General features: G+C 36.9%; 1 protein-coding gene across 1 annotated transcript in view; it reads right to left on the bottom strand.

Annotated features, from left to right (window-relative positions):
• Positions 1–26933, bottom strand: part of PKHD1L1 (PKHD1 like 1) — a 165122-nt gene extending 138189 nt beyond the window's left edge. Inside the window, exons 1-11 of the mRNA XM_043601613.1 lie at positions 26762–26933; positions 24627–24716; positions 15036–15180; positions 14003–14111; positions 12909–12966; positions 11007–11100; positions 8054–8107; positions 7361–7434; positions 6045–6087; positions 2088–2158; positions 495–605 (exon numbers count right to left, since the gene is read on the bottom strand). Coding sequence (XP_043457548.1) covers positions 495–605; positions 2088–2158; positions 6045–6087; positions 7361–7434; positions 8054–8107; positions 11007–11100; positions 12909–12966; positions 14003–14111; positions 15036–15180; positions 24627–24716; positions 26762–26834 — 922 coding nt within the window. The 5' untranslated portion in view covers positions 26835–26933. The remainder of the gene's footprint in view (positions 1–494; positions 606–2087; positions 2159–6044; positions 6088–7360; positions 7435–8053; positions 8108–11006; positions 11101–12908; positions 12967–14002; positions 14112–15035; positions 15181–24626; positions 24717–26761) is intronic.
• Between the last annotated feature and the right edge of the window lie 331 nt (positions 26934–27264).

Below are 27264 nucleotides of genomic sequence, written 5' to 3'. Positions count from 1 at the left end.
AAGTTTGCTAAATAGAGGGTATATGTGTCTCAAAGTATGGTGGGGAATTTGTGAATGGCAACTACGATGCTACCACACAATGTCCTTTGGTGATGAACTCAGAGCCCAAGTCCTGGTCAGGTAAGGCTGCAAGAAATAGCCCTCACTGAAAAGTAGCAATGGGAAAAGTATCAAGCCCCAAAACCAAATGCCCATGTGAAAATACTCAGCTTTAAAGTAAGGCATTAAGGGGGTGCCTGGGTGGCCCAGTCAGTTAAGTGTCCAACTCTGGGTTTCTACTCAGGTCATGATGTCACAGTTCTGCTGAGCCTACTTGGGATTCTTTCTGTCTCTCCCTCTCCCTGGCTCAAGCTCGTGCTCTCTCTCAAAATAAATAAATAAACTTAAATAAATGTAAGACATTAATTGAAAAAAGACTATTATTCTGCTTACAAATTATTTAAAAGCCAGGATCTATTCTTATAATGTAATATATTAAAAGTCATAAAAAATACCTCCAACTAGAACTCTGACTGGGAAATCTGTCTGATCAAAGAATCGTCCACTTATTGTTAGCATGGTGCCACCTTGAATGCTTCCTCGTGACGGGGAAATCATAATGACCTCTGGAGAGAGGGAGGAGAAACACATTAAATAAAATTTCATGAACATTACACATAAACCCAAATGCTTGAGTTTTATAAATTTTCTAGATTACCTAGCCTTAGCACATAGCACAGCACAGGCACTGGATTACTAAATGAATGAATTAAATGTTTCAATTTGGTCTCTGGTGCAACCCTGCAAAAAGGACAATTAATATGGCTCTCACAGAGACCTACATCTCATGGGAACCAGTCTTTAGTGCTGACTGGTACTAAAGAGATACTGGTAATGGAGGATGCAGAAATTAAGGAGAACCTGGGCTGAGCAGAGTTGTTTGATTCAAACAAAAAACACAAGAAGGCAAGAGAACAGCCTCTTTACCCCCATGCGCTTAAATAATAAGTTTTTCTTCTATTTCTGGGCTAACATCTTATATTTGTATTTTTCTCATATGGTAATACATTAACTATGATTGGAAGTCTTCTGGCTTCATATATAAAAGTTTTAGGTATATTAGTAAAATAGCCAGTGCATGATATATGATAGATTCTTATTGAAATTTATTCTTATTAGTTCTATCTATCAAAGTTCTTTGTATTTTTACATATGAGTTTCACATTAAATAGAAAAAGCCAGGATATGTCATATGTGATTGATTCCAAGACACTTTTCTTCACGTTTGAACATCTCTGAAATCTGAACGTGCCATTCCATCAATCACTCCTGACCTGGAATGAAGTGTAATTCTTCCAGGAGGGTTTGTGTTTGCTTTTGACACTCTCCTAGGAGTCTACCAACCTGAGATTTCTGTAAATTACAATAAATTATAATCTGCTTGAGGATTCTTTTGGACCATACTGAGACCATAAATCTGAGAGTACTGCCTTGTAGATTAAACTGACAGTGGAGAATTTTTTTTCCTCCCTCAACCCACAGCCCAAGCAGAGACATGCAAATTTCTCTTCTGTCTTTCCCTTGTTTTTTCAACCTTCTATTTAAAATATAGTTTTCAGGGGTGCCTGGGCGGCTTAGTCCATTAAGCATCCAATTTCAGCTCAGCTCATGATCTCACGGTTCGTGAGTTCAAGCCCCATGTTGGCTCTGTGCTGAGCCTGAAGCCTGCTTCAGATTCTGTGTCTCCCTCTCTCTCTGACCCTCCTCCTCTGTCTCTCTCCCTGCCTCAAAAATAACCCTTCTGTCTCTCTCCCTGCCTCAAAAATAAATAAATATTAAAATATAGTTTTCAGGGACTTAGCTTAATGTCAGGGCTTCCTATTAGGCTCCCCATCTTGTGTGCTTTTCCTTTCTTAGCAATACATAAATTAATATAGTACCCTTAAATCATTATTATCTTCGATTTGATGAAAGTACACATATCCCCCTTCTGTCTCTTTCATTCTTTCTCTCTCTCTGTCACACACACACACACACACACACACATGCACACACACACACACACACACACATGCACACACACACACACACACACACAGGTCACATACCTGCATATGTTTGAAACATTGAAATTTTATTTAGAGAAGAAACAAAATATGCCATTTTTTGTGGGAAACTCCTGTGTAAAAAAAAAAAGTAAAAATTCTTACTTTAAAATAAACTTTATTTTAGGAAAATGTTATTTTTTTTAGTGATATAAATCATGTCATAATTTGCAAAAGAGCTGGACAGAACATTTTGGGAAGATAAAAATGTTCTATATCTTGATGTACTTATTGGTTACATAAATATAAAAGTATACAAATCAAATAGTCATCTGTCAGAACTTACTAAACTGCACACTTAAATTATGTACATTTTATTATATGCAAATTATACCTCAGTAAAGAATTCATATTAATGTAAAAAAATAGGATCACCCTTCATGCAGGCTCTTGTGTTGACAGCCCTCGTCTCTCTCTTATAACCCATTTGACATCAGAGTAAGTAACATTACTGAACACTTATCAGATATCATGCTAAGGTTTTTAAGCTTTTAATCTAAGATTTTTTAAGCTTTAAACTTATTATGCCATTTTACCCTTACATTAACCCCATGAGGTAGGTACAAGTCAGAGAATCTACTTCTGTTACTCAAAATCACATGGGGAGTAAGTGGTAGAAATAGAATTTGAAGCCAGGCAAGTTGAGTCCTGACCCCTGGCTCCTATCCTGTATCCTACACAGTTCTCTTCTCCTGCCACTCACTAATCTGCATGAAAGCACAATGAATGAAAGCAGGTTAACAGTAACGCACCAGAGTTAAGTCACCCTTCACAAACATAGAACCTATTCACATTTTTTGACAGACATAAGATTTGCACTTTCATAGCCTGGAGAGCGTGGACGGTAAGGAATCTGATCCTAGAAATTAAATGCTGTTCCCTTAATTACCTCAATGTAATTCATAATTAGAGAAGTTAAGAAATTCAAGTATTAAGACTTAAAGCCCATTCATTATATTTCTAACACACCAAACTAGAATCTAAAAGGATAAGGCAAATCTTGTGGTTGAGACCAACAGTAAACTACAAATCTGACCCAAGCACTATGATCCACATTTGCAAGACTAAAGGGTCTCTGCAAATACTGAATGCTAAATTAGTTATTTAAGAAGTTCATACTGGATTCATGTTTGTATGCTATAAGCCTTTCAATTGATTTCTCAAAGATCTGAAATGATGCCAGCTCCAAAAATATTGTCTGTGGCCAGATCCTGCGTCTGAAAAATTAACCCTGCTTCTTAAGTTGGTGGGAAAATTGCCTCCTGAAATAAAATTTGAATGTAATTTATTTGGTATGACACTGAGGTGATTTTCACTAATTCATTGATAATGACTAGGCATTTCTCAATTAAGGCAGCCTCATCTGAACCTTATCAGTTTGGAACAGCTGTTGTTTGAACTTGGGGTAATAGAGGAGAGAAGGTGAACTATTAAAAGAAATAGAGAATGGAAGCCACGATGGTCTTTAATTGGTTCATTTGATATTCAGGAAGACTCCTGAAATTTGTAAAATATGGATTTTTTAATTTATAAAATGATTTAACATTTTTAATGCCATTTAATCATAAAACTAGGCTTTTAAAAAGTATATGCCATATTTTTACCAGTTATCTTAAAGTCCTAAGATTGTTTTATATAGAAACACAGTTTCCTCAATTCTGAGACATTAATACAAAAGAAAAGCTACTGGCTTTAAAAAAAAAAAAAAAGGAATTATACACCAAGATCACAGAATCAACTATTTTAAGCAATATTTTTGCCTATATTATGTGCAAATTTGCTGGCTTTTTAAAATTGAAAGTTTCAGGGCATGTTAATGCAACATGCTGATTTATATATACTTATCAATCACATTCAAGCTTGATCACTCAAACCTATTTTTAGATAATTATTTCTCTGAGAAATCTATGATGGATTTGGTAATTAATACCTTTCACACAGACTCAGAACTAAGAATTCATCTTTTTCACCTGAAGAAGAATGACAGTGGCATTAAAAAAAAGCAAGTATGTTTCAAGAAATCATTTAAAACTCAGTAATTACTGCTCCTAACATGATTTTCTAATTTTTTCAATAAAATCCTATTGCCTATATACATATGTAGGTAGTGTCCCTGCTGAAAAAAAAAAACTGGTAAATCATGGGACACTATGTCATTTGCCCTATGGAAATCACAACAGTGAGTCATAGTACCATTTATATGCCATCCAGTATGGTCTGCCCTTGAATCATAATATTCTTCATGGTTTTGGTCCAGTCTGTATTGGTCTATAATAAAGTATACAATCCAATCATCACTTTGTTATAAACCTATTCCTTCTGGATGTCTGGAACCAGATGATCCTCAAATACAATGATAATGGATTTGGTCTCACCAATTCAATTACAGTTCTATGCATGAAAGGATCAAACATCATCCTTATTTTGCAGTCTGTGAGGAGTAACATCTACTTTGATTGTAATATTGCCATTCTTCTCAATCTTTTTCATCTTTTTTCAGTCTTTTCTAATCATTCATCTCTCTTCAGAAACAAAAAAGAAATCAAAAGACTTATCCTATTATTGATCTACTACAGCTATGTTAGTATTGGATGGCTTGATAGTATGATTTATTTGGATTTCTGTTAACTGGCTCATTTTCTCATTGGAAGACAGTATGATACATTGGGCAGAATAATTCATTTAGGTTTGGCACATCTTGGTCCTGCCCATAAAAGGCCATTAGCATGCCCCAGTTAGTGTGACAGCCAACAAATGCCCTCACACATTTGCAAATGCACAGAGAGGTGGGGTAATCCTGCCATGGTCAAAGAATTCTGGATCAGGATGTTACGTAGTGATCCATTGTGGTTCTATGGCTGTAACTCTCCATCACTCTTTGCAGAGCACTGGAACGGAATGCTCAGAGCCTGGAGTTAGGCTGTGTGGGTTCACATTCCAGCACTCCTTCTAACTGGCTGAATATCCGTGGGCAAATTACTCAACATTCCTGAGTCTCATTGTTCCCAGTGTGCAACACAGGGGAGATGATAACACTCAATTTCATAGGTTCTTTGGGAGAATTCAACTAGACAATATGTGTAAAGTGCTTAGTACCATGCCCGCAACTAAATGTTCTTTATTATCTGTAATATGAGGTTTGCAACATGTGTTGAGATTTGCATATTCTGATATTTCTATAAACATATGGTAGTATTTCTAATTTCTTGGTGAAATTAGGATGTAGGATATCTACATATAACTCCCTTTCTCCAATTTGTGCCTCAGACACGGCCTTTCAGCTGTTGGGAAATCTAGCATTACCTAAAACAACAAGTAAATCTTTGACTGTGATACTGAAAAGGGTTCTTTTAGGTCTTACGGCTTTTCTGACTTAATTGTAATTCTTTTGATAACCGAATAGTTCAGTTTTGATGTGAACTAATGTTGAGTAAATAAAATCTTGATTGATTCCAAGATGATTTCTAGCTTTATTAAAAATCATGATTATAAGTGATTAACATTGGTGCTAAGATGGACAATTGAGAGCTGTAACTGCCATCTTTCATCACTCTGTATGTCTTGATGCTTTAAATGAAAAGCACCTTTATGTGGAAATATTAACTGTGGGATTTTATTTACTCTTACATTAGTTCACATCAAAACTGAACTATTCAGTTATCAAAAGAATTACAATTAAGTCAGAAAAGCCGTAAGACCTAAAAGAACCCTTTTCAATATCACAATCAAAGATTTATTTTGTTGTTTTAGGTAATGCCAGATTTCCCAACAGTTGAAAGGCTGTGTCTGAGATACAAACTGGAGAAAGGGAGTTACGGACCCCTTAAATATTAATTTGGGAGAAAAAAGTGATTAGCCGTTCTTTAATCTCTGGATCTATAGCACAAAGTAAATATATACTTTTATTTTATTTACCCAGTTGACTCAATTATGAAAATTATTATTTACAAAATGACCTACCTTCCATAATCACTATCCAAGATGAAGCTGACATTGTGATGACCTGGAATTAATTAAAATACACAATCAATTAAATTCCCAATCACAGGAGAACAATAACTATACATTATAAAGCTGATTTAAAACCAAAGTAAAGACATTTAAAATTAAAACTGTAATTACACAACCATTTATTAATCCTCAAAGACATTATCTGAAAGAAGTATTTTAAAATATACACACTAAGATGTCTCAAAATTGTAACTAGAGGGGTGCCTGAGAGGCTCAGTCGGTTAAGTGTCTGTCCTCAGTTCAGGTCATGATCTCATGGTTCGTGAGTTCGAGCCCCACATCAGGCTCTCTGCTGTCAGCACAGAGCCTGCTTCAGATCTTCTGTCCCCCTCTCTCTCTGCCTGTGCCCCACTCACACACTCTCTCTTAAAAATAAATAAACTTAAATTTTTTAAAAATATAACTAGAAAAACCTGACAAAATATAATAATGAATGAAGGATGATAAAAGAACATATGCATAACCATATACCCCTCAAATTTCCTTGATTCATTCAACAGCTATTTTTTGGGGGGAGACACTCTGCTAGGGAGATGAGAGACGCAGGATGAGCTCTCGGTTCTCCAAACTGAGCATATTGTGCAGTAGAGGAAACAGCCAAGCGCAATGACACAAATGGAGAGCTAAAAATTGTGATAAAGCTATCAAAGAGAGGGAGAGTGAACTTTGAGAGTGGAAGGCAGGGCATCAGTGAAGGCTGTTTTGAAGACATGACATTTTATCGGAAATTCTCAAGATGGGAGGAGGCTTGTTAAGGCTCTGAGACAGAATGAAGTGAAGCTCATTCTAGAACTAAAGATTATAATGGATGCTAGCTGAACCTACTGTGGCAATCATTTCACAATATGTGAGTATCAAGCCATCAAGCTGTGTGCCTTAAACTTACATAGTGATCTATGTCGATATAAAACTGGAAAAAAAGAACTGAAAGATTTATGTGCCTGGAGTACATAGACCAAGGGGGAAAAAAAACAACATAAAAATTAAGGCTAAAGGGAAAACAGCTAAATTAGTAATGGAATTTTCTGGAAGACAGAAGAATTAAAAAAAAAAAAAGAAATCTGAAGAAGTTTACCCTCAATGTAAACCTTAGGAAAAAGGTAATTTATACATGCTTACATGAAACTGAAAAGAAGCCAAGGTAAAGAGGAAATGTTGAAAAGAAAGCAATGAAAGGGCAGGGGAGGTCTAAGAGAATATGAAACAAGGAAACAGAGTCAGTCAGGCATTTCTGAGAATTATGAAGAATGATGATCAACATTTACCAATATAGGTTCCAGTCGTCTTACAAATCATAGAACCCATGTCTCCATTTGGATGATCTAGTTTTAGACCATACCTAATAAAATATATATGTTAATTACAAAGTTTAGATTGACAATAGAGTTCTTAAATACTGCATTTCCCTTAAGTATCTATATAATAAAGATCCATTTATTGCCAAATAAATAATAAAATAAAATAAAGTAAAATAAAATAAAATAACTGTGTTTCCTTGAAAACATCTTATGGACTTTAGAATATCTATCAGGACAGAAACCTTTGCTACAACAAAAATTTCTGTAAAATGAAAATATTTCCCAGCCTTGGTTGAAGATACTTGAATAAAGCTTCAGTTTATAATTATTTTGTAGTTAACTTGGCTATCCCCATTGATATTCCTTTTAAATATTTTTAAATACTACCAAATGAAACAGTCAGTTGACAAAGATATTTCTCAAAATATCCTAAAACATAATAATCTAAATAATAGTTCATATCATACTGTACTGGAGACAATAGGGGATATCAGGTTACATCTAACTATATAAATGACTGCTGATTTACCATACAAAATATTATAATTTTAACTGTATTTTAGAGTATTCAACTATACAGTATTGCTAGATATTACTATTTACACTGGTATGTTTATACCTACTATTCATATTCTAAATAAAATTATTTGAATTACTTACAAATTATCAGATTGTGGTATGAGAAGCTCACAGGGCATTCCTCCAATATAAACTCTGTATAAATATTTTATTGGAAAAGATCAAGTTATGTTTAGTAAGTCATTTCAAAATGCTCTCCTCTGACGAAGCTCGCTGACACCTTATATTTTTCTCACAATCACTTATTATTATCCATCACTCATTCATTCAACAAACACCTACTGTACATCTATTATGTTGCAGTCTCTGCTGTAGATACTAGCACACATCAGGGAATAAAACAAAAATCTTGCCCTTGTGGGACTGACATTCTAACTGGGAAAGACCTGATAACAAACATGATAATCATAATACATTTGGTGTGTTAGAAAGTTATAATACCACAGGAACAGAAAATGTGGAAACAGATAATGGGAACTCTTCCATCGGATGTTCAATTAAGTCAAATACAAAACAGAATTTTGTGTTTTGTAATACAAAGTATGTTCCTTTGATTCCTACAGGTAGGAATTACACAAGGTCCACAGCAGAAACCCCACAGAGAAATCAGGATGAAAAGAAGAACTAACATCCTCAATGCCACTGGAATGGAAATAAAAAGCTGAGAAGAGTCAGGGTTAGGCTTGAGGGAAACATCTGCCTGCGCATTTCCCTAGATGACCAGGTCAACCTACTGCTTTAAGGGTGACAGACCCCGATGCTATTGGAAGCCTGCAGGCATGACTGGTACTGTATTCTTTGCTGCACTCAGAACAAACCACCCAGCTTCCATGCCAACAAATCCCAGATTCAAAGTAAGTGCAGATACAAACATGAACTCTTAAAGTTAGGACTTGAGTTTGCAGAGAACTTACGCTTTTTAATATACTCTTACACACTAATCTTTTATCATTACATTAGGTTTGTAATGCAAGTACACTGAATTACTGTACCCAGTATGAGATTTATGGATTCATATTCTCCTTCTAACCTCCCACTTTATTGCATCTAAATAATACATTTAGCAGCGAACACCTACAGGCATTTACTATGTTTAATCCTTACAACCATCTTATGGGTTAGTAACTATTACTCTTCCATTTTATAGATGAAAAAACTGAGGCAGGAAGGTTAAGTAGCTTGCTTAAGCCTACAACCATAAGGAATAGATTCGGGATTCAAACCCAGGCAGTTGGACTCCAGCAGGTGCTCTTAACCATGCCCAGTGATTCCCACAGTGATCTGGATTTGCCTATCAGTGGGATTACTACCCTATTTGGCCTTAAATATATAAAATTTTTTCCATCTTATCTTTTATACCAAAATCTCCTTAGTGGGTACCAAGTCCGTTAGTTATTTGTGTGTCCTCTATAATTTGTACCTCGTCTGAGTTTGGAGATTAGGCTGAATTGACAAGACCTGTGAGAAGCAGAAGCAGCTAAAACACCTTGGTGTCTTGACTTCCTGCTCAGAACATGGCCACTGCTCCCTGCTAAGGGAATCAAGTCCAGTAAACTGCTTTGGGGGTACTTGGTGTCACAATTAAGATGGTAGAAATGAGATAAATGCAGTTCTAAGACCTTCTTCACCTCTCACATCAATAGGTGTGTGAAAAGTTTTTCTACATTTATACAGTATCTCAGGGTCTCCAGGATATAAGGGCTAGGTAGCCTGATCTCTAGGTCGCTGCTGACTGCAGTCCTGTGATTTCATGAAATAATTTCTATCCATTCCCCTGTACTAAACACAAGAAATTTCAGCTACAATTGTGAAAAAAGGAATCTTCTTGAAGGTTAAGCTTTCTATTTCCTGGCATTATTATAGGAAAGGATGACTTAGAAAATACCATCTAAGAATTAGAATATAAGCCATTCACGGCATTCAACTATATGGAAGCAAACAAAATCTTTATGCTAACCTATCTATACAAAATGTTAAGTATTTTTTTCTCTATTTAGTATTTATTTTATTATATGTAAGGAAACAATATAAACATTTCCAGAGTATTACACATGCATACAAATGTGATTTGAGTTCTACCTCACAGAATGCCACCTAAATTACCTTTGTTTCATTTAGCAAAACCTCTCCAATTACTTGCTTTACACAGTTATATACTCACATGTGTGTATACATATATATCACCTTTTCAGTATTAAAAAAAACCTCTAATTGCTGTATGAATTGTTATCTAATTTATTTATCCATTTTATACATGTATTTGATAAGCATGGAGCCTCTTCAAAGCCATAGTACTGATTCTGTACTTCCTTCTATAGCAAATGAAGAGGGCTTTATGTCTTCCAAGGCAGGACTGAAATAGGTATAGCACACCTATGCTACAGAAAGATAATGCTAGTGACAATGCTAGTTTCTGGTCCAAAATGTGGACAATTATTTCTTGATATTAGGTAAGTAGCCAATATTACCATCTGGTCCATAGCTGGTAAACAGAGGAACCAGTGTTCAAATCCTACACTGTCACTATAAGTTATTAACTATTTTCAGTTTCAGCACTCTCCCATGCACCATGGGGTAGAAGAAAAAGGGCCAAACTGCATGTTAGGAGGCTTCGGTTCCCCCCATCTTCCCCCATCCCGCTGATCTTGACTAAGCTATAAACCTCCAAGCTACACAGCTACATATATATACAAATTGAGGCAGTTATATTAGGTAACAAGTTATCCAGTAATAAAGTTCTATGACTAACTCAATTACTATTGAACTTGCCTCCATGTTCCTTCCATTAATAATATCCATCAAAGAAAAAAAAAGAATTACATCAAACCAAAAAAGAATGGCATATTGGCCCTTTGCTTCCATGTTGATGGATGAATCATCTAATAATCTACTTTTCTTCCTATAATATGGCTGAAAATACACGGCTTAATCCCATCACATTGTAGTGATTTTTAATATCATTGGACCCATTAATTTTGGAATATCACATCATGAGATACCATGATAAGCATATGTTTCCACATCAAAAATTTACCTCAAAATCCTAACATTTTTCCCATTTGAGCTTAATGCAGTATTACTTCCATAGACATCAGTGAAGATTCTGCCTTGGATAGTTATTAGTGTGCCTAAAACAAACAAACAAACAAATCTGTGTAAGATTATCTACCCATACACCCATACACTTAATACCCAACATCAGAGGTATTCCCAATAAAACAGGCATCCAGATACTTATATCCCATGTTCATCACTATTGTTTACCATTGTTCTGAAAGTTCTAGCAAATACAATAAAACATGAGTATTTATGGTATTAAAGCACTATCTGTAAGTATTTATAGATAGTATTTATTAAAGTATTTATTAAAGAAGTTTTTCATGAAAAACAGAATGAATTATTCAATAAATACTGCCTGGGTCATGAATGACATATTTGAAAAAATAAATAAGATCTCTACCAAAAAAAAATAAATAAATCCTGAGAGAAATAAAAATTAAATATAAAACTAAAACCATAAAAAATCTTGAAAAATAAGCATAAATTTATAAAATATCTATATAATTTGAGGTGGTACAGCCTTCTACAGCATAAAATGAATGAAGAAATGACAATGGTTAAGAGCTATAGATTTAATTTAGAAAATAAAAAATGTCAGGGGTGCCTGGGTGGCGCAGTCGGTTAAGCATCCGACTTCAGCCAGGTCACGATCTCGAGGTCCGTGAGTTCGAGCCCCGCGTCGGGCTCTGGGCTGATGGCTCAGAGCCTGGAGCCTGTTTCTGATTCTGTGTCTCCCTCTCTCTCTGCCCCTCCCCCGTTCATGCTCTGTCTCTCTCTGTCCCAAAAATAAATAAACATTGAAAAAAAAATTTAAAAAAAAATGTCTTAATGACAATAAAAACCATTAATGAAATTTAAAAGTAAATGGTAAATTAAAAAAAAATACTTTCCACATAAAGATATATATATCTTTAAAATATAAAGAATTTTTGTAACTTAATACGGAAAAATTGACTAGCATTAAATTAAACCAATGTGATGAACAAGTAATTTATAAAAGAAGAAATACAAATGGTCAATAAATGTACATAAATGAGTAATTTTTTTAAATTTTTGTTTTACATTTATTTATTTTTTGAGAGACATAGAGAGACAGAGCACAGTTGGGGAGGGGCAGAAAGAGGAGACACAGAATCCGAAGCAGGCTCCAAGCTCTGAGCTGTCAGCACAGAGCCTGACGTGGGGCTTGAACTCACAAATTGTGAGATCATGACCTGAGCCGAAGTTGGACGTCCAACTGACTGAGCCATCCAGGCGCCCCATAAATGAGTAAATTTAACTGCATAAATCAAGAACTGGAAAAATTAGAAATAAGCTACTATATTTTTCATATAAATACTTGAAAAAAATTAGTACTTAAAATTGTCAAGAGTATAGAAAAGGGTATTTTCACATATTCCTGTTGGGATTATACACTGGTATAATTATAACTATAATGAAGTGGAAGCCAGCTAAATGTCCGATAGGGGTATAGTTAAATACTTTAAAGCAGATTCATATGCACCCACCGAAAATCATTTTTGAGACAATATTGAGAGCTATTGTACAATCAGAAATGTGTTATTTAGGGCACCTGGATAGCTTAGTCGGTTTGGCGTTCAACTTGGTTTTAGCTCAAGTCGTGATCTCACGGTTTGTGAGTCTGAGCCACGCGCTGGGCTCTGCACTGACAGTGAGAAGTCTGCTTAGGATTCTCCCTCTTCCTTTCTCTCAGCCCCTCCCGCACTCACACATGTGCACTCTCTCTCTCTCAAAATAAATAAATACTTTAATAAAAAAGAAATATTACTTATAAATTATCAGATATAATAATTTTATATACTAAAAATTAAAGACCACAAACAAAAAAAAATATTTCAGCTGTCTTATAACAGACCTGGAGTTCCAGATAAAGGTGTGATGCTCTTTATTGTTGGGGTTCTGAAACTTTTTGCCTGTAAAATAATACTGTCAATAAGCTAATATCTCTGCTCCTTACATTATTTACATTTAAACAATATCCATAATATGACTGACAAAATATATCCTTTTACATATAAGAAAATAAAGTTTAGAATATTATTCTGATTATTCAAGATCTTTTCCTTAGCCACTAAAAGTCTTCTTTCATTTCAAAATGTTTTTAGCTTGGAATTTTCACATTCAATCATCCTTCGTTATCAGTGTAAGTCAAACCCTAGTAATAAGGTTCCCTGGTAACAACTTTTAGGAATTTGGTGAAATAAAATTACAGAAAGCCTCCTTTTATTTAAGCCAATGGAGAAAAAAATAACAAAGCATATTTCATAAACAGAAGCAAAACCTGGCAAAAGTCCATCAAAGTAAGCTTTAGTAACTAAGCTAATGATAACTTTCTAGAGTAATGCAGGTATAATTCTTAAGAATTGTGACAAACATGATTGGAATTGGGAGAGAGCAGAAGTCCAGGGAGCCCACAAGGGTGATGGAAACTCTAATACTTTTGATAGACACACATAATTTTTAAAAATATATGGATTATCCTTAGAAGAAATGTATTATTGTAAATAACTCTATATAGGGTAATTACATTTTGCATGACTTCTATGGTACGTGCAGTTATATTTCATCTCTTTACATTAGAAATTATAAAGAAAGGAAAAATAGGCTATTTAAAATGAAGGTGAATCCAATGACAATAAGAAAAGGAAAATCAAACTAAGAGTAGAAATGGAGAAAGAGAAAAAAGAGTATGAGTGAGGAAACAATTTAAAGTTTAAAAGTTTAATTCAATAGTAAAATTAAAGAGGGAAACAAATAAATGATAAAAGAGATTCCACTACTATAGAAGATAATTAAAACTGAGTGAAGTTATCCTTAGCTACCTGCTAGTATATTTTTTAAATGTAGAAAAGATAACAATCTGTAAAATTAAAAAATAAAAGCCCAGTTCTGTAAGAAAGCAAGCATGAGATCGATTATCCGTTAAGCTAAAGAGGAGATCCCATGTACATTGAAGGTGCATGCCCAGCTGTCAAGGCGACCTCTGCAGGTATTACTTTCTGTAACAGGAACCCCATCCACACTGACTCTCACGGTGTAGGAACCTTCTGGCATTGCTCTGCAAAGCAAATGAAGAACATATAAGGAATGCAATGACCCTTTTATTTCATGTATACCATCAATAAAAAATACTGCCCCAGACTACAAGTCATTTTTGAAAACAAAGTGTCAAAAATTCTAATTGACGCACAGCTAAATTCCATTCTATATTATTAGAATTCCATTCTATATTATGGAGAGAGGTCCATCCTGAACTCTGTACTGCAGATTCTAGCATCATGGACCTCAGGAAAATGCTTATTCTAAGTGCACTGGTGCGTACTGAGGAGGAAAACAAATGTATTAACAAATGTAAGAATAATAACTTGAAACGCTATCATTGTCACCTTGGTACAGTTATGCTATGATTTGCTTTTTAAAAAGTTTGATCAAATTTCTAAGAAAGTTTTTGCTGCTGAAAAATAGCCAACAAGCTCAATGTAGATGAAATCCTCTAGAATACATGCTACCTGTCTTATTAGTAAAAGTTGCCATTTATAATGATTAATTTTTTCCTCTAAGTTGCTAATAACAAACATCATTTTGGGCTGATAGTAAAGAACTTGAAATGTCACTCTACAAAATGATCATCTTTAATCTTAATGATTATGTCAAGACTTTGAACAAAATTAATCAAATCAGACAGGAAAGCATAATTTTGATATTTTGAGGAGCATCATTATGATTTAATAGTAGCCATTTATCTTCTAAAAGGGATCCACAATGATAAGATAATAGCTATAATAACCTGGGAGAATATTTAGAATATATTTTATTGTGCCAATATGTGGAAAGAGCATTACAACTCAATACAATAAAGTACATGAAATAAAGACATCTGATCATCAGAAAATATTATTAATATCCAGATTATATAAAAAACTATATAAAACTAATATGTATACGAAAAAGATATTCTTATTAAAGGTAGTATAAAACATACCTAGTATAGCATGTAATTTGAGTTGAATGACTTGAATCCTTTTCTACATCACAAGAAAATGATTGGAAAGAGGAAACTAATTGCACACTGTTTCCCAACTCAGCATTATCAACTCCATAGTTAAACTGGTTTGCTTGAGCAAAACCTGGAAAGGTAAAAACACTGAATTATTATTAATGGAATTCTGTTTTCAAAGATCTAAGAATTGTCATTCAGTACTGAATCATCAATAAATAATAAGGAATAGTACTAAAGTAAGCAGTTAACCTATTTTGTATTTATCCCAATGATTATAATCCTCCTTGGAAGCATAAAAAATTGCTTTCAATTCATTTCTCCACAAAAGTAATGCTTGAGAATGTATTATTTGTTAGGCATGGAATTAAATAGCTTAGATTCCAGTGGTAGGGTGTGCAAGGCTGGAGAAAACAGACGTGCACCAATTGCTATATCTGCTGGGGATAACTGCTATGAAACCAAGCAGGCCTGATGGGGTAGGAAGAGTAGATGAGGCGAACACTATTTTATAAGGGATGGAATCTTAACTTTGAGTTCCTAAAAAGAAAAATCTGAGGTGAGAACTTGCAAGCAAATGGCTTATTCAAGTGATGACCCCTTTGGGACAAAAGAATAAAACCTGAAGAAAGAAAACCTGAGCCAAAAGCACAGCTGGGGTTCAATCTTGCTGGAAACTTCCAAGGAAACTACAGACTACCTCTCGGAATCAAAGAATCAATGGCAAGAAACATCACTTCATCAAATCCTGTCCGCATTAGTTGAGAGTTCTCCCTAGGGGAAAAGGGTTTTTCCTGCACTTTCGGGGTGCACATATGTCCACATGCCATATGGATTCCAATGTCCCAAGTCATTGCATCATTCCCAAGTGAAGCCCTGGGACAATAGACAAAGACATGCTATGGGCACAGAAGGCAAGAGCTACAAGCATAGACTTTGTCAAAGTATATGAGGGACTATTTGCCATAGCTGTGGCTAGCATTAGAGGTGAGAACAAGAGGATGTGAAGCTGAGTGTAAAAGACACCTCTTACAGTCAACTCTTCACAACATATAGACATGCTTATGCCCCACATTTTAAGTACAATCCATTTTCAAGCCAAGAGCTCTGCTAAAGATTTAATACCAGAAGGTTAGTGGGGCAAGATACAGGCCACACTAACACAATGGTTCCTGAGGCTATAATGAATACTCACCATACCCATTTTATTTTTTTTACCACACATAGATTTCCTTACCCTTAACCAGTACTTCAACTAATGGAGTGACACTATCCTTCATACTGAGGGTCTGAGCCCTTAATTGCCTTGCCCTTGTTAGGCTATGGTTACCACAATCGCCTATTCACAGTTATCACTGGACACAGAAGCCAAGAGATACTCCATTAATACCCTGAATTCCAGACATATTCCTCCCTATCTCCATTAGGGAAAGCAACCCTACCTCTCTATGATCATCAGTACTGATTATCTCTAGTAGTCTGCTAATTATGTTTGATGAATTCAAACAGATCAAGTAGTAGTGGTAGTTTCAGTTCAGTGGAAGCCATACAGGGATCCCTGGCAAAAGCATTCTCTAGGGGTGCCTGGATGGCTCAGTCAGTTAAGTGTCCAACTTTGGCTTAAGTCATGATCTCACAGTTCGTAAATTTAAGCCCCTCATTGGGCTCTCTGCTTTCAGCATGGAGCTCACTTCATATCTTCTGTTTCCCTCTCTCCCTGTCCCTACCCCACCAGCTCATGTGCACACACTCTCTCTCTCTTAAAAAAAGAAAAAAAGAAAAAAAGAAAGAAAGAAAAAGCATTCTATAATCCAGCAGAATCTAAAACTGTAGGGACAGAAAGCACAGATTCAGTTTCCAGATCACTGGAAGCAATACTGACAGAGAGTAACCATTTTTTTCCAGCTCCAAGTGTTCTGTCTCTTGGGAAACAGCAGCATGTATCTGCCATGGCTCCATGCATATGGCATATGATGGAGGCTAGCATCTCATCCCACAGAACGTTGTTTCCTAGCTGGGATCTTTTATAGACCCCTTTTATAGCTGACTTATCTGTTATAGACCATTCCATCATTCTATTAGTCCACATCCTTCAGGGTAACACAGGTTTTGTGGTCATGTGCCAATAATTACAACTTTTTCACTATAAAATGTTTTCTTTGTTATGAGGCACTATTCTGTGGAATTTCATGGCAATAACTCAGACTCTGGAAGCTCTAAGATGGAACTGGCAGAGGCACTGTGGATAGAGAGGGCAAAAATCTATATCCGAAGTGTCTGTTCCTGCAATAATGATTTTTGTTCTTTCCATGAAAGAAGGGGAGTAATGCGATCAACTTGTGACTAAATAGGTGGTGGACTTCTTGAGGGATGGACCCTATTGAGGACTTAGTATTGGTCTCTGCTACTGGCAGGTCAGGTATTCAGCAACTGCAGTGAGCAGCTTAGCCTCGGGAAAAGGGAGTCCATGGTATTGGCCCATGGCCTTCACCTCATGGCCCCTCTGTTCATGGGCCCATTGCACAAGCACTGAGGTGGACAAAGAGAGAAGCTCCTGAATGAGTCACTCCATCAACGTGGTTGCTCTGTTTCCTCTGTGGCGGATCCTCTCTTGCAGGAATTAACTTGAGACATACAGATCTGCATACTTTGTGCTCATACCATGAGCCCCTTCGCATGCCTGTTTCCAAGACCTTCTTGTTTCTGATTTCAAACCCTGTTTCTGGGATATAGGAGGCATGTGACATAAATGGTCAAGAAAGCTTTTTGGAAGGAGTAAGCCAGGAGACTATATGGCGCGTGCATTTTAGATAGAGGGAACATGATGTTCAGGGCTCTATACTGGGAACATGTTTCTGGATTCAAGAATTAGCAAGCACGGTTGGAGAAGTATGTGTGAGAAGAGTGGTAGGACATGGGACCAGAAGTTGAGGCATTTAGATTATTTTTATGAGTGAGAAAGCACTAGAGGCTTCATAGCAGAGGAGGGGCATGATGTGACTTACATTTTCTAAGATTCACTAGCTTCTAAGATTCACTAGCTTCTATTCTGAGAATATAGATGAGGGGCAGCAGTGAAGATGCTATTTCAGTGATCAATGGATAAATAATTGGCATGGGGTCAAGAGAATATTGGAGGACAATCAGTGAAGAGAAACTTACACCTTTCGGGGGTGTTTTACTGTACACAGAAGCAGAGACATGGGTGGTAGCCAGAAGGGGGTTGTGGGGCAAGAGGAAGCTTGATGATTTTGCTCTTGCTTTTTTTTATGTTGGTGAAATAACAGTATGCTTGCATGCTAATGGGTGTGATTCAATAGAACCAGAGAAATGGATGATGTGAAACAGAGTAGAAAATTATTTTTTAATTGATGAAAATTATTTTAATCTTACTATAAATATATGAAAATTCCAGAATAGATCTGGAAGTAGTTAAATATCCATTAAGTAATTTTATGCCACAAGTAAGTATTTTATATAGTTGGAATAACATTCAATTTTGAAAATAACCCAAGAAATAATATCTTTGGTTAAGATTAATTGGATAATGTTCTATTGATTAAATCCTATAATTAAATATTCTTCTAATAAAAATGTTTAAAAGATACTTAGTATTCTAACATGCAGAGTGAATATATGAATTTGTTAATGTTATAATATTTTCTGGAATAAAGTTAAGTTAGTAAATGAGCAGTAGTTGACCACTTCAAAATCTAAAATTCCTAAATTCTTAGTTTTAAAAAGTATGTGCGTTTTTAAATGTTTTTTCTAAATATCACAAGTGCTTAACATTAAAACAGCACTATTGCCAAATTGATGACTAATATTTTTTAATTATGAATTTTTTCCTTTGCATACATGTCATTAATGTAAATTTATAAGTTATCTGAATTTCAGAACCTAATCCCTACATAGCATATTGTCCCACAGTACCATAATAAACTTAAAATCTGCAAGCCATGAAAAATATTAAACCCAAAGATGTAGATTTAACTCTAAATCCTGTGTATATATTACTAATGTTAGAAAAAATAAATATTAAGTACTTGCTTTAAATTGTCAGTAGTTTTGCAGCTTGTTTCAGAAAACAATCACTACTACCACAAGTGCTCACAATTAACAACCTTTAATAGTTGAAGTGGCTGAATTGGGGTTGACAGATATCTGTGGCGTGACTTCTTTTTAAAGTATTGAACATTTTCGGTGTTCTAAAAAGTCCATGAGAAAACATGAATATTGCCTTGTCTAAGGTAGGACTGGAAGTAGGACTACACTGTGCTAGAGGTTCATAAAATGCCAAAGCCCCAAAGCCCCAGCTCTGGTAAAGCTACATGTTAGACGATAGTGCTTTTATTTTTATTTTATTATATTTTTTTTAAGTTTATTTATTTGGAGAGAGAGAGAGAGAGAGAGAGAGAGAGAGAGAGAGAGAGAGAACAAGCAGGATAAGGGCAGACAGAGAAAAGAGAATTCCAAGCACGCTTCACAATGTCAGCACAGAGCCCAATGCGTGGCTCAAACCCACGAACAGTGAAATCATGACCCGAGCTGAGATCAAGAGTTGGGGTTTAACCTACTGAGCCACCCAGCTGCCCCAGGAGATAGTGCTTTTAAAGGAACCCTGACATCCTGGGTAAAATCCCAACTCCACATGTCCTTGTTGTATGACTTTGGGCATTAGAATTTTAGACATAAACTCTCTCATTCTTAAGTCTCCTCATCAAAAAAATGAACATAATAACATACTTATTAGATTGTAGGAAGACTAACCAAGGATTGTATATATTGCTTAGCTTGGTGCTTGGCTCACATGTTAAGAGCTCAGATGATATTTGCTCTTATTATTGGTCACAAAAATCCTGAATTTTAAGTTCAGTATTAATATTCCTTTTTATAAATAACACAAAACTAATAAGTGGGTGGTTAGGATTTGAATCTAATTGTAGATGTCAACCTGGCACACATGATATTGGGAGAAAAATAACATTAAAAAATGTTCATTACAGGGGCGCCTGGGTGGCGCAGTCGGTTAAGCGTCCGACTTCAGCCAGGTCACGATCTCACTGTCCGTGAGTTCGAGCCCCGCGTCGGGCTCTGGGCTGATGGCTCGGAGCCTGGAGCCTGTTTCTGATTCTGTGTCTCCCTCTCTCTCTGCCCCTCCCCCGTTCATGCTCTGTCTCTCTCTGTCCCAAAAATAAATAAACGTTGAAAAAAAAATTTAAAAAAAAATGTTCATTACAAAGCTATTACCCATTACCATACATAACTTCCTCCAGACTCTATGTTCTTAGCTCTTCTCCTGTCCTTTAAACATAGAAAACATAAGCAGAACTCAACAAAGGGGAAGGATTTCAATAAATACCGCTTTCTTCCTCTAAGCATAAACTGTAAACAAACAGAACTTATCCAACATAGGCTAAAGTTCAAATATAAGTATCAATTTAACATGTAAAAGATATCTGCATTGAATCTGAAGCTTTGATTCTAGGATGGCAGTTACTGCTAAAATGGAATTTTGAAAAGATACATGAAAACAGAGGAAAGCTAGCTACTTGAAAACGTGTTCTTTCCTTTTGCCAGCTAATGCTTATCTTTGGAGTTCCTGTTGAGTTTGAAATACACAGAAGGGCTGCTGGAAACTAACTACAGCATGGAAAGTTTTACTAGTGGTGTGGTTCAGGATGTCATGCATGTATTTATTTTCCTATTAGGCACATGTCACATAATTGATATGGTAACAGATCTGTTCATAAGCATTCTTAAGGCAAATACAATTGTAAAAAATAAAACCAACAAAAGAAGATATTGTTTGTTTGGTTTTTTTGCTTAGGAGTTGTTTTAATGTCATCTATATACTTAATGTCACATATATATTTAATGTCATATATGTCATACACAAATTTTATACAGTATTTATGTCCCATATATAGACATATCTCCCAGGAGTAAAAATCTATGGGAAAGCATAGGCCAAATCTGTAAGATTTGAAAATATCCTCATAAATTCTACCTAAAAAAACAACTATAGAAATATTTCTAATGTTTTAGCTAACTCCAAAGAGTTAAAAAGAATCCCCTCTAGAAAGAATTTCAATATAAAAGTATAATTCTAAAAAATAATTGAGTATGAAGAAGATACCTCTGGAAGTACTCCAAAGCACAAAGATTACAGGAAGGGTTGGGTGTACCCTGGAAACAGAAAACGTTGAAGCTTCAGATGGAAATTCCTGGCATGTTGATGTATTTTTTTCTTTTGCAGAAAAACTGGAGATAAGACTTGCCAGGCACACAAACCTGGTTCTCCTGATAGCAGCCTGTGCTGCTATCACGGAAAATGTCAGTGTTGTTAAGGCCAGTCATCGTTTTGCACGATGCAGGCTGTTTGGGTTTCTCTAGTTAAAAACAAAGCAGAGCTGAAAGCATATAAACCTACTCCAAAGTTGTAACATTCAAAACAATGAGAAGGAAAGGTGCAGTGTGATGAAGGATGATTCCTAAAGAATGGAACCAAACCTATAACATAAATGCAAAAATAAAATAAAAATAATAAAAATAAAATAGCTCTAATTTACGGAACAGATAGTATCTATGGGTACCTTAGATACATCATCCTTTTCAATATTTACAACAGCCCCAACAGGTAGGAATTAATATCCCACGTTACTGATCAGGAAGCTGAGGCTTAGAGGAGTAACCGGCCCCAGTCACACAGTGGGAAGGGGCAGAGATGGAACAAAAGCCAGTCAGACTGGACCAAAAAGTCCCTGTGTTTTCATAACATTATAAAAACTATATAATTCAATACTTCGGTTAGACAAAAATATATGTAATAGGGAAATCTCTAGAAAAAAAAGCCAAAAGTAAAATACTACTCCTTCCATCTTACTCAAGAGAAATATTAAAAAAAGACATTTGAGAAATACAAGGTATGAATATAAAGTAACAAGGCCAAGAAAGTTAGAAACACTCCAGAACTAATCAAAACGATAACACTCCTCATTAAAGTAGGCCTCCTAGACAGAGACACAATTATTTCCATGATCATGCCATTGCTCAAGACACTTTTACTTAGGGGTTTTTAAGCACCAGACTTCAGCTCAGGTCATGATCTCATGGTTCGTGGGTTCAAGCCCCACGTTGGGCTCTGTGCTGACAGCTCAGAGCCTGGAGCCTGCTTCGGATTCTGTCTCCCTGTCTCTCTGCCCCTCCCCCACTAGCACTCTGTCTCACTCTCTCTCTCTTTCACAAATAAATAAACATTTCAAAAATATTTAAAACACTTTTACTTAGGCCATATAATTGTAAAATTATATCTTTGGCTCCTGAAGCCTAGCCTTTAGAACAAAGTAATGCAGCAGCAAATTTCTGCCTGCAATGGTGAATATGATATGTGGAAATAGCTGTAAGTCACGTAGATACACCAAAATATTAACGGTAGACCTTTCTAGATGGTGGAATTTCAGGAACTCACTTTCTAAGTCGAACATTTCTATAACATTTAATTTTCTCATCATGACTTTTACAAAAATAAAGTATTTATATAGTCATATGGGACCAACATTTAGGTAACCATCTAGCAGTGACAATTCCATTTAGAAAGTGTTCTTGTGTGATTAATAAATTAGGTCTGCATGCAATTCTAAACATGAAATATGGGTTAGAGAGCACTGATGGAGTATGTGTATGTAGTTCTTCAAAAAAGTTTGTTCAAGTAGCACATTCACTTAGCTTTGGAAGTCTGGTGTGTTTTGTAAATTCATTACATTGCTCTATACACATTCTGTATATATCATGGGCCCTGAAAACCCATATGAAACAGTATTTAGACTCAGCCTCTGAGAAAGACATATGCTAACACATTTTTAGTCACCTGCAGTATGTGGGTAAAGTAAGAGGAGGGAAGACAAATCAAGGTGGGGTTGCAGGTATCTGCAACTCAAATAGGATTTCACTATCCCATGATCCTCTATCTCGAGCAAGAATATCCAGCAATTGAGACAGATGGGAAAACTAGAAATTCACCATGACACGAGTGACACACAATACACTGTGACTCAGAAAGTCCATGTAAGAGCAAAGGTTACAGCTAAATTCATAAAGATGTTCTTCCAAAACACCTTAAGAATAGAATGTTTTGTTTTGTATTTATAACTAAGGGCCATCTGGGTCTACGTACTTAATCTCAAAGAATGGTTTTTAGATCAGAAAAGTTTAGGTCTCAAGGCAGAAATAGTTGAGTGGTGTTCTGTTCTGTTTTATTTTGTTGTGTTTTGCTTTGTTTTAGTCTGGGCATTTCTTTATGGCTTTGAAAACTCTGTTAAGAACCAAATAGCTTTCAAGCACATCTTAACAGCAATTTACAATACAAGGAAACTACGGATAAAGCCTCTTTTAAATTAGTCTTCAGCAAATACATTGGCTTTAGGTGTTTAGCTCTAAACAACAACAATCAAACGTTAGTCCAAAATATATTTTTCACAATTTAGAGGCATAAACCATTTTAAATATGTCATTGAGAGATCGAATTCTGCAGAAATGTTACTTAGAAGTATCAAAAGACATTTCAGTATGTATGACAGAATAATTAAATGTGTTGCTCTGTCCATTCTAACTCCCAAAGGTTCTCATTTGTCTTTTTACTTTAAAGACTAAATAATAGTTTTTTGTATTTTCAAAAATGCTTTTCTTTCCTATCCTTCAAAAATCCATGAACAGAATATTACTATTATTTAGAATGCAAAGGCCTTAGGACTAAAAGAACCATATATTTAATCTTAGGAACAGTTGTTCATTAAAGAAGTTCACTGATTGCCTACTATATTTCCACCCATGACCAGGCAAGGAGAAAGTCATACATAACCCATACTTTGATGAAGTATATGAAAAGGACTGGGTGGCAGGAGAAGCCATCCAAAGTTTTTCTTTTAATTGCCTTTCTGCCTTCATTAACATTCTAGTTATCCATCACAGCCTCTTATTAAACATTCTACTTCCCGAGCCCTCCAAATGTTATATTTGATAAAGATAAATTAAATGTTATTAGACCCATGAAGAACAAAGCAAATAACTGCCCAGGTGGATTCAAGATTTTCCTTTTGGGGACACCTGGGTGGCTCAGTCAATTGAGCGTCCAACTTTTGCTCAGGTAGCGATCTCACCATTCCTGAGTTGGAGCCCCACATTGGGCTCTCTGCTGTCAGTGCGGAGCCTGCTTTGGATCCTCTGTTCCCCTCTCTCTCTCTGCCCTTCCCCTGCTCATGCTCACTTTCTCAAAAATGAATAAACATGTAAAAAAAATGTTCCTTTCAGTTCAGTCATTATAATCCAGATCTTGGAAGTTAAATTAAGCAAGTGATTATAGTATGAATTCAGATGATCAGGATGGTAGAGATTGTTGGGGATTTTGTTAGTTGTCAAAGGGGTAGAGTTAATATTCTGGCCAAATGGAGAAACAACTCTTATGGATTTTTTTTCAAACCACAAATCTCTAAATGTGATATAGTCTTTAAAATACTTCAACCTTGGCCAAAAAAAAAAAAAAAAAAAAAAGAAAAAGAAAAAAAGAGGCAACCTTACCTTCTCCTTTGATAGTCAGCCTTGTCGCTCCATTTATGCTGCCATATTTAGGTATTATTTCTGTGACTTTGGGAATAATTTTGGAGCCACCTGAAAGATATTACAGTGCAGAAGTAAAAGCATCAAGTACTCATTTCAAGCATCAAATGGTACCACATATTACAATGTTAACAGAAAAACATCATGAAGATACAGGACTCAAAGTAAATACACCCATATTCTATTTGTGGCTCTACTACTAACCAATGATTTGACAGAAACTAAGTCATTAACTTAATACCCATTGGCTTTATGCAAAGTACTATCTTAGGTGCCACAAAGAGTGGGAATAATACATGATCATTCTCATCACTCTTACCTATCATATTACAAAAGATTTATTCCAACCCTTAATTTCATGTAGTGCTCACTAACTACAGTTCCATAACTACAGTTAGCAGCCCACACAGCAGCAGACAATGCTGCAGAAATAATACTGTGGAGAAACGGGTTGTTCGTTATAAGAGCACAGAAGAAGTGCAAAGCTGGGTCAATTGAAAGAATAGTCCAGGCACAAAAGGTAATGATATGTCTTAAGAAGAAATTGTTTTCTGTGACAGAGTAAGACTTTAGGGAAGATAATTTCTGGGATCTTTTCAGCCTCCTGATGATAGTAAGTTCTTACTCTAATGGTCCCTAACTCATTCAATGAATGGTGTAAGGTTCCTGGGGATATACAAATGTATTGACAGTCCCAACTTTCCAAAGTTAGGATAGACAGCACAGAGTGACAGCACACAGAAGACAGCACAGGGGCCATGGGTGACTAAGAAGGGGCACTTCATCCACACTGCTTGGGTCATACTGGCTTCTTGAAAGAAGGGGCACCCCGGCTGCATCTTGCAGGGCCAATGTAAATAGCTGGCCTGGACCAAGTTTGGGAAAGATAAAGAGGTCTAGAAACAGGAAGGGGCCTCTGCATACACAAGGGTGAGTGGACTGCTTCTTTGGAGAACTGGAAGTATGCTTTAAAACAACTCAAAGATACACATTGGCTACAAGAGTTCGTTTTCTGCTTAAACTATACAAATCTGGTACTTATAAGATTCAGTAACAATTCTCAAAGTAGGTGGAAAAATTTAAGTGGAGACCAAAAAGAAAGGCCACACAAATTACTGTTTAAAATGGATACATGAGGGGCGCCTGGGTGGCGCAGTCGGTTAAGCGTCCGACTTCAGCCAGGTCACAATCTCACGGTCCGTGAGTTCGAGCCCGGCGTCAGGCTCTGGGCTGATGGCTCAGAGCCTGGAGCCTGTTTCCAATTGTGTGTCTCTCTCTGTCCCAAAAATAAATAAAACGTTGAAAAAAAAATAAAATGGATATATGAGAAAAGGTTAAAGAAATTATAATCGTATAGTCCATTCCTGCATGCAAAAAGTTTAGTATGGACTTCAGATGTGTCTGTACTTTAGGTCTGACTTTGCCAAGAGCTCCAAGACTGATCCTGCTTCAGGCACATTTATAACTCCCACCAGCTCACAGCCAAGAGTAGGAAACTCCAGTAAGGACTCTGAACCCTATCTCCAAGACCGTGCTGCTCCTCACCTATCTCAGGTTCATCCTCCCGTTATCTCCACGGACAACTCCAATTTCTTATCTTATCATCTCTTCCAACTCTCTCCTGGGTATTACTTTGAAGGCACAGGGCAGCTGCCCCTGAAAGTGACTGACACCAGTCACAGAGATCCATTCCTGTCCTAAGGAGGGGGGGGGGGGGGGGGGGGAGGGGGGCCACTGCTCTCCATACCTTGGGGGAAAGGGACCCAAAAAGAGTGAGAAGAGAGAGGACTCAGACTGTGTCCCCCATCCCCACCTCCAGCCAAGTTTCAGTGTCTTTTTCAATGGAGTCACTTGGGGGTGGGGGCTGTGAGGTTCCATAATTCACGCAGGAACTCTTAAGACTTCCGAGCAATCCCTCTTCTCTTCTGTCTCTGTCTCTCTGTTAGGCCTGCCCTGCAGGTCCCAGGTCCGCAGGATCGCCATGCAGCCGCACTCGCAGCCTTGGCGCAGGGCGGGTGGCAGGCAGTCCCGCCTCTCCCACGCCACCCCTGGGATCAGGGGTTGCGTCTGCACGGACCGTGCCCGGGATGAGTTACCTGTGCGGGGGTCCGCGGCGCACAAGAGCAGCCCCCAGAGGCCCCAGGTTCCCAAGAGCCACAGGTGTCCCATCGCCGCGCCAGCCCCGCAGAGTCCCCGCGCGCCGCTCACTCGCAGCTGCAGCCAGTGTCGGGCTCCGGTCCGGGCGGAGACGCGCTCGCGCGCCACGCTCTTCCCACGCACGCAGGCGAACTCAGCCACCCGAGGCCCGCCCCGCCCCGGGCCGTCCCGCCGCACCTCTGGGATTTGCACGCAGATACACTCCCCTGCGCGGGAGAACTGATCCCGCCCCGACCGGTCTGTGGTGATCAGACCTCCACAGGCAAACCTGGGTGCTGACGTCTGAAGGCTGTCCCCATGAGTATAATGACTCCACTTCATCTGGCAACAGAGATCAATGGGCAAGTTTTCCATGAATCCTGCCCCACTCCCCACCCCCCTTCAATTCTAGGCCTACACACTTTCATTTGCCAGTCTGCTTTAATTATTATCACCAGGTGGG

This window comes from Prionailurus bengalensis, chromosome F2 (assembly GCF_016509475.1).
Source record: "Prionailurus bengalensis isolate Pbe53 chromosome F2, Fcat_Pben_1.1_paternal_pri, whole genome shotgun sequence".
In the NCBI taxonomy this organism is placed as follows: Eukaryota; Metazoa; Chordata; class Mammalia; order Carnivora; family Felidae; genus Prionailurus; species Prionailurus bengalensis.
Note: the sequence above shows the minus strand (reverse complement) of the source record. Positions and strands in the feature narration are given on the sequence as shown.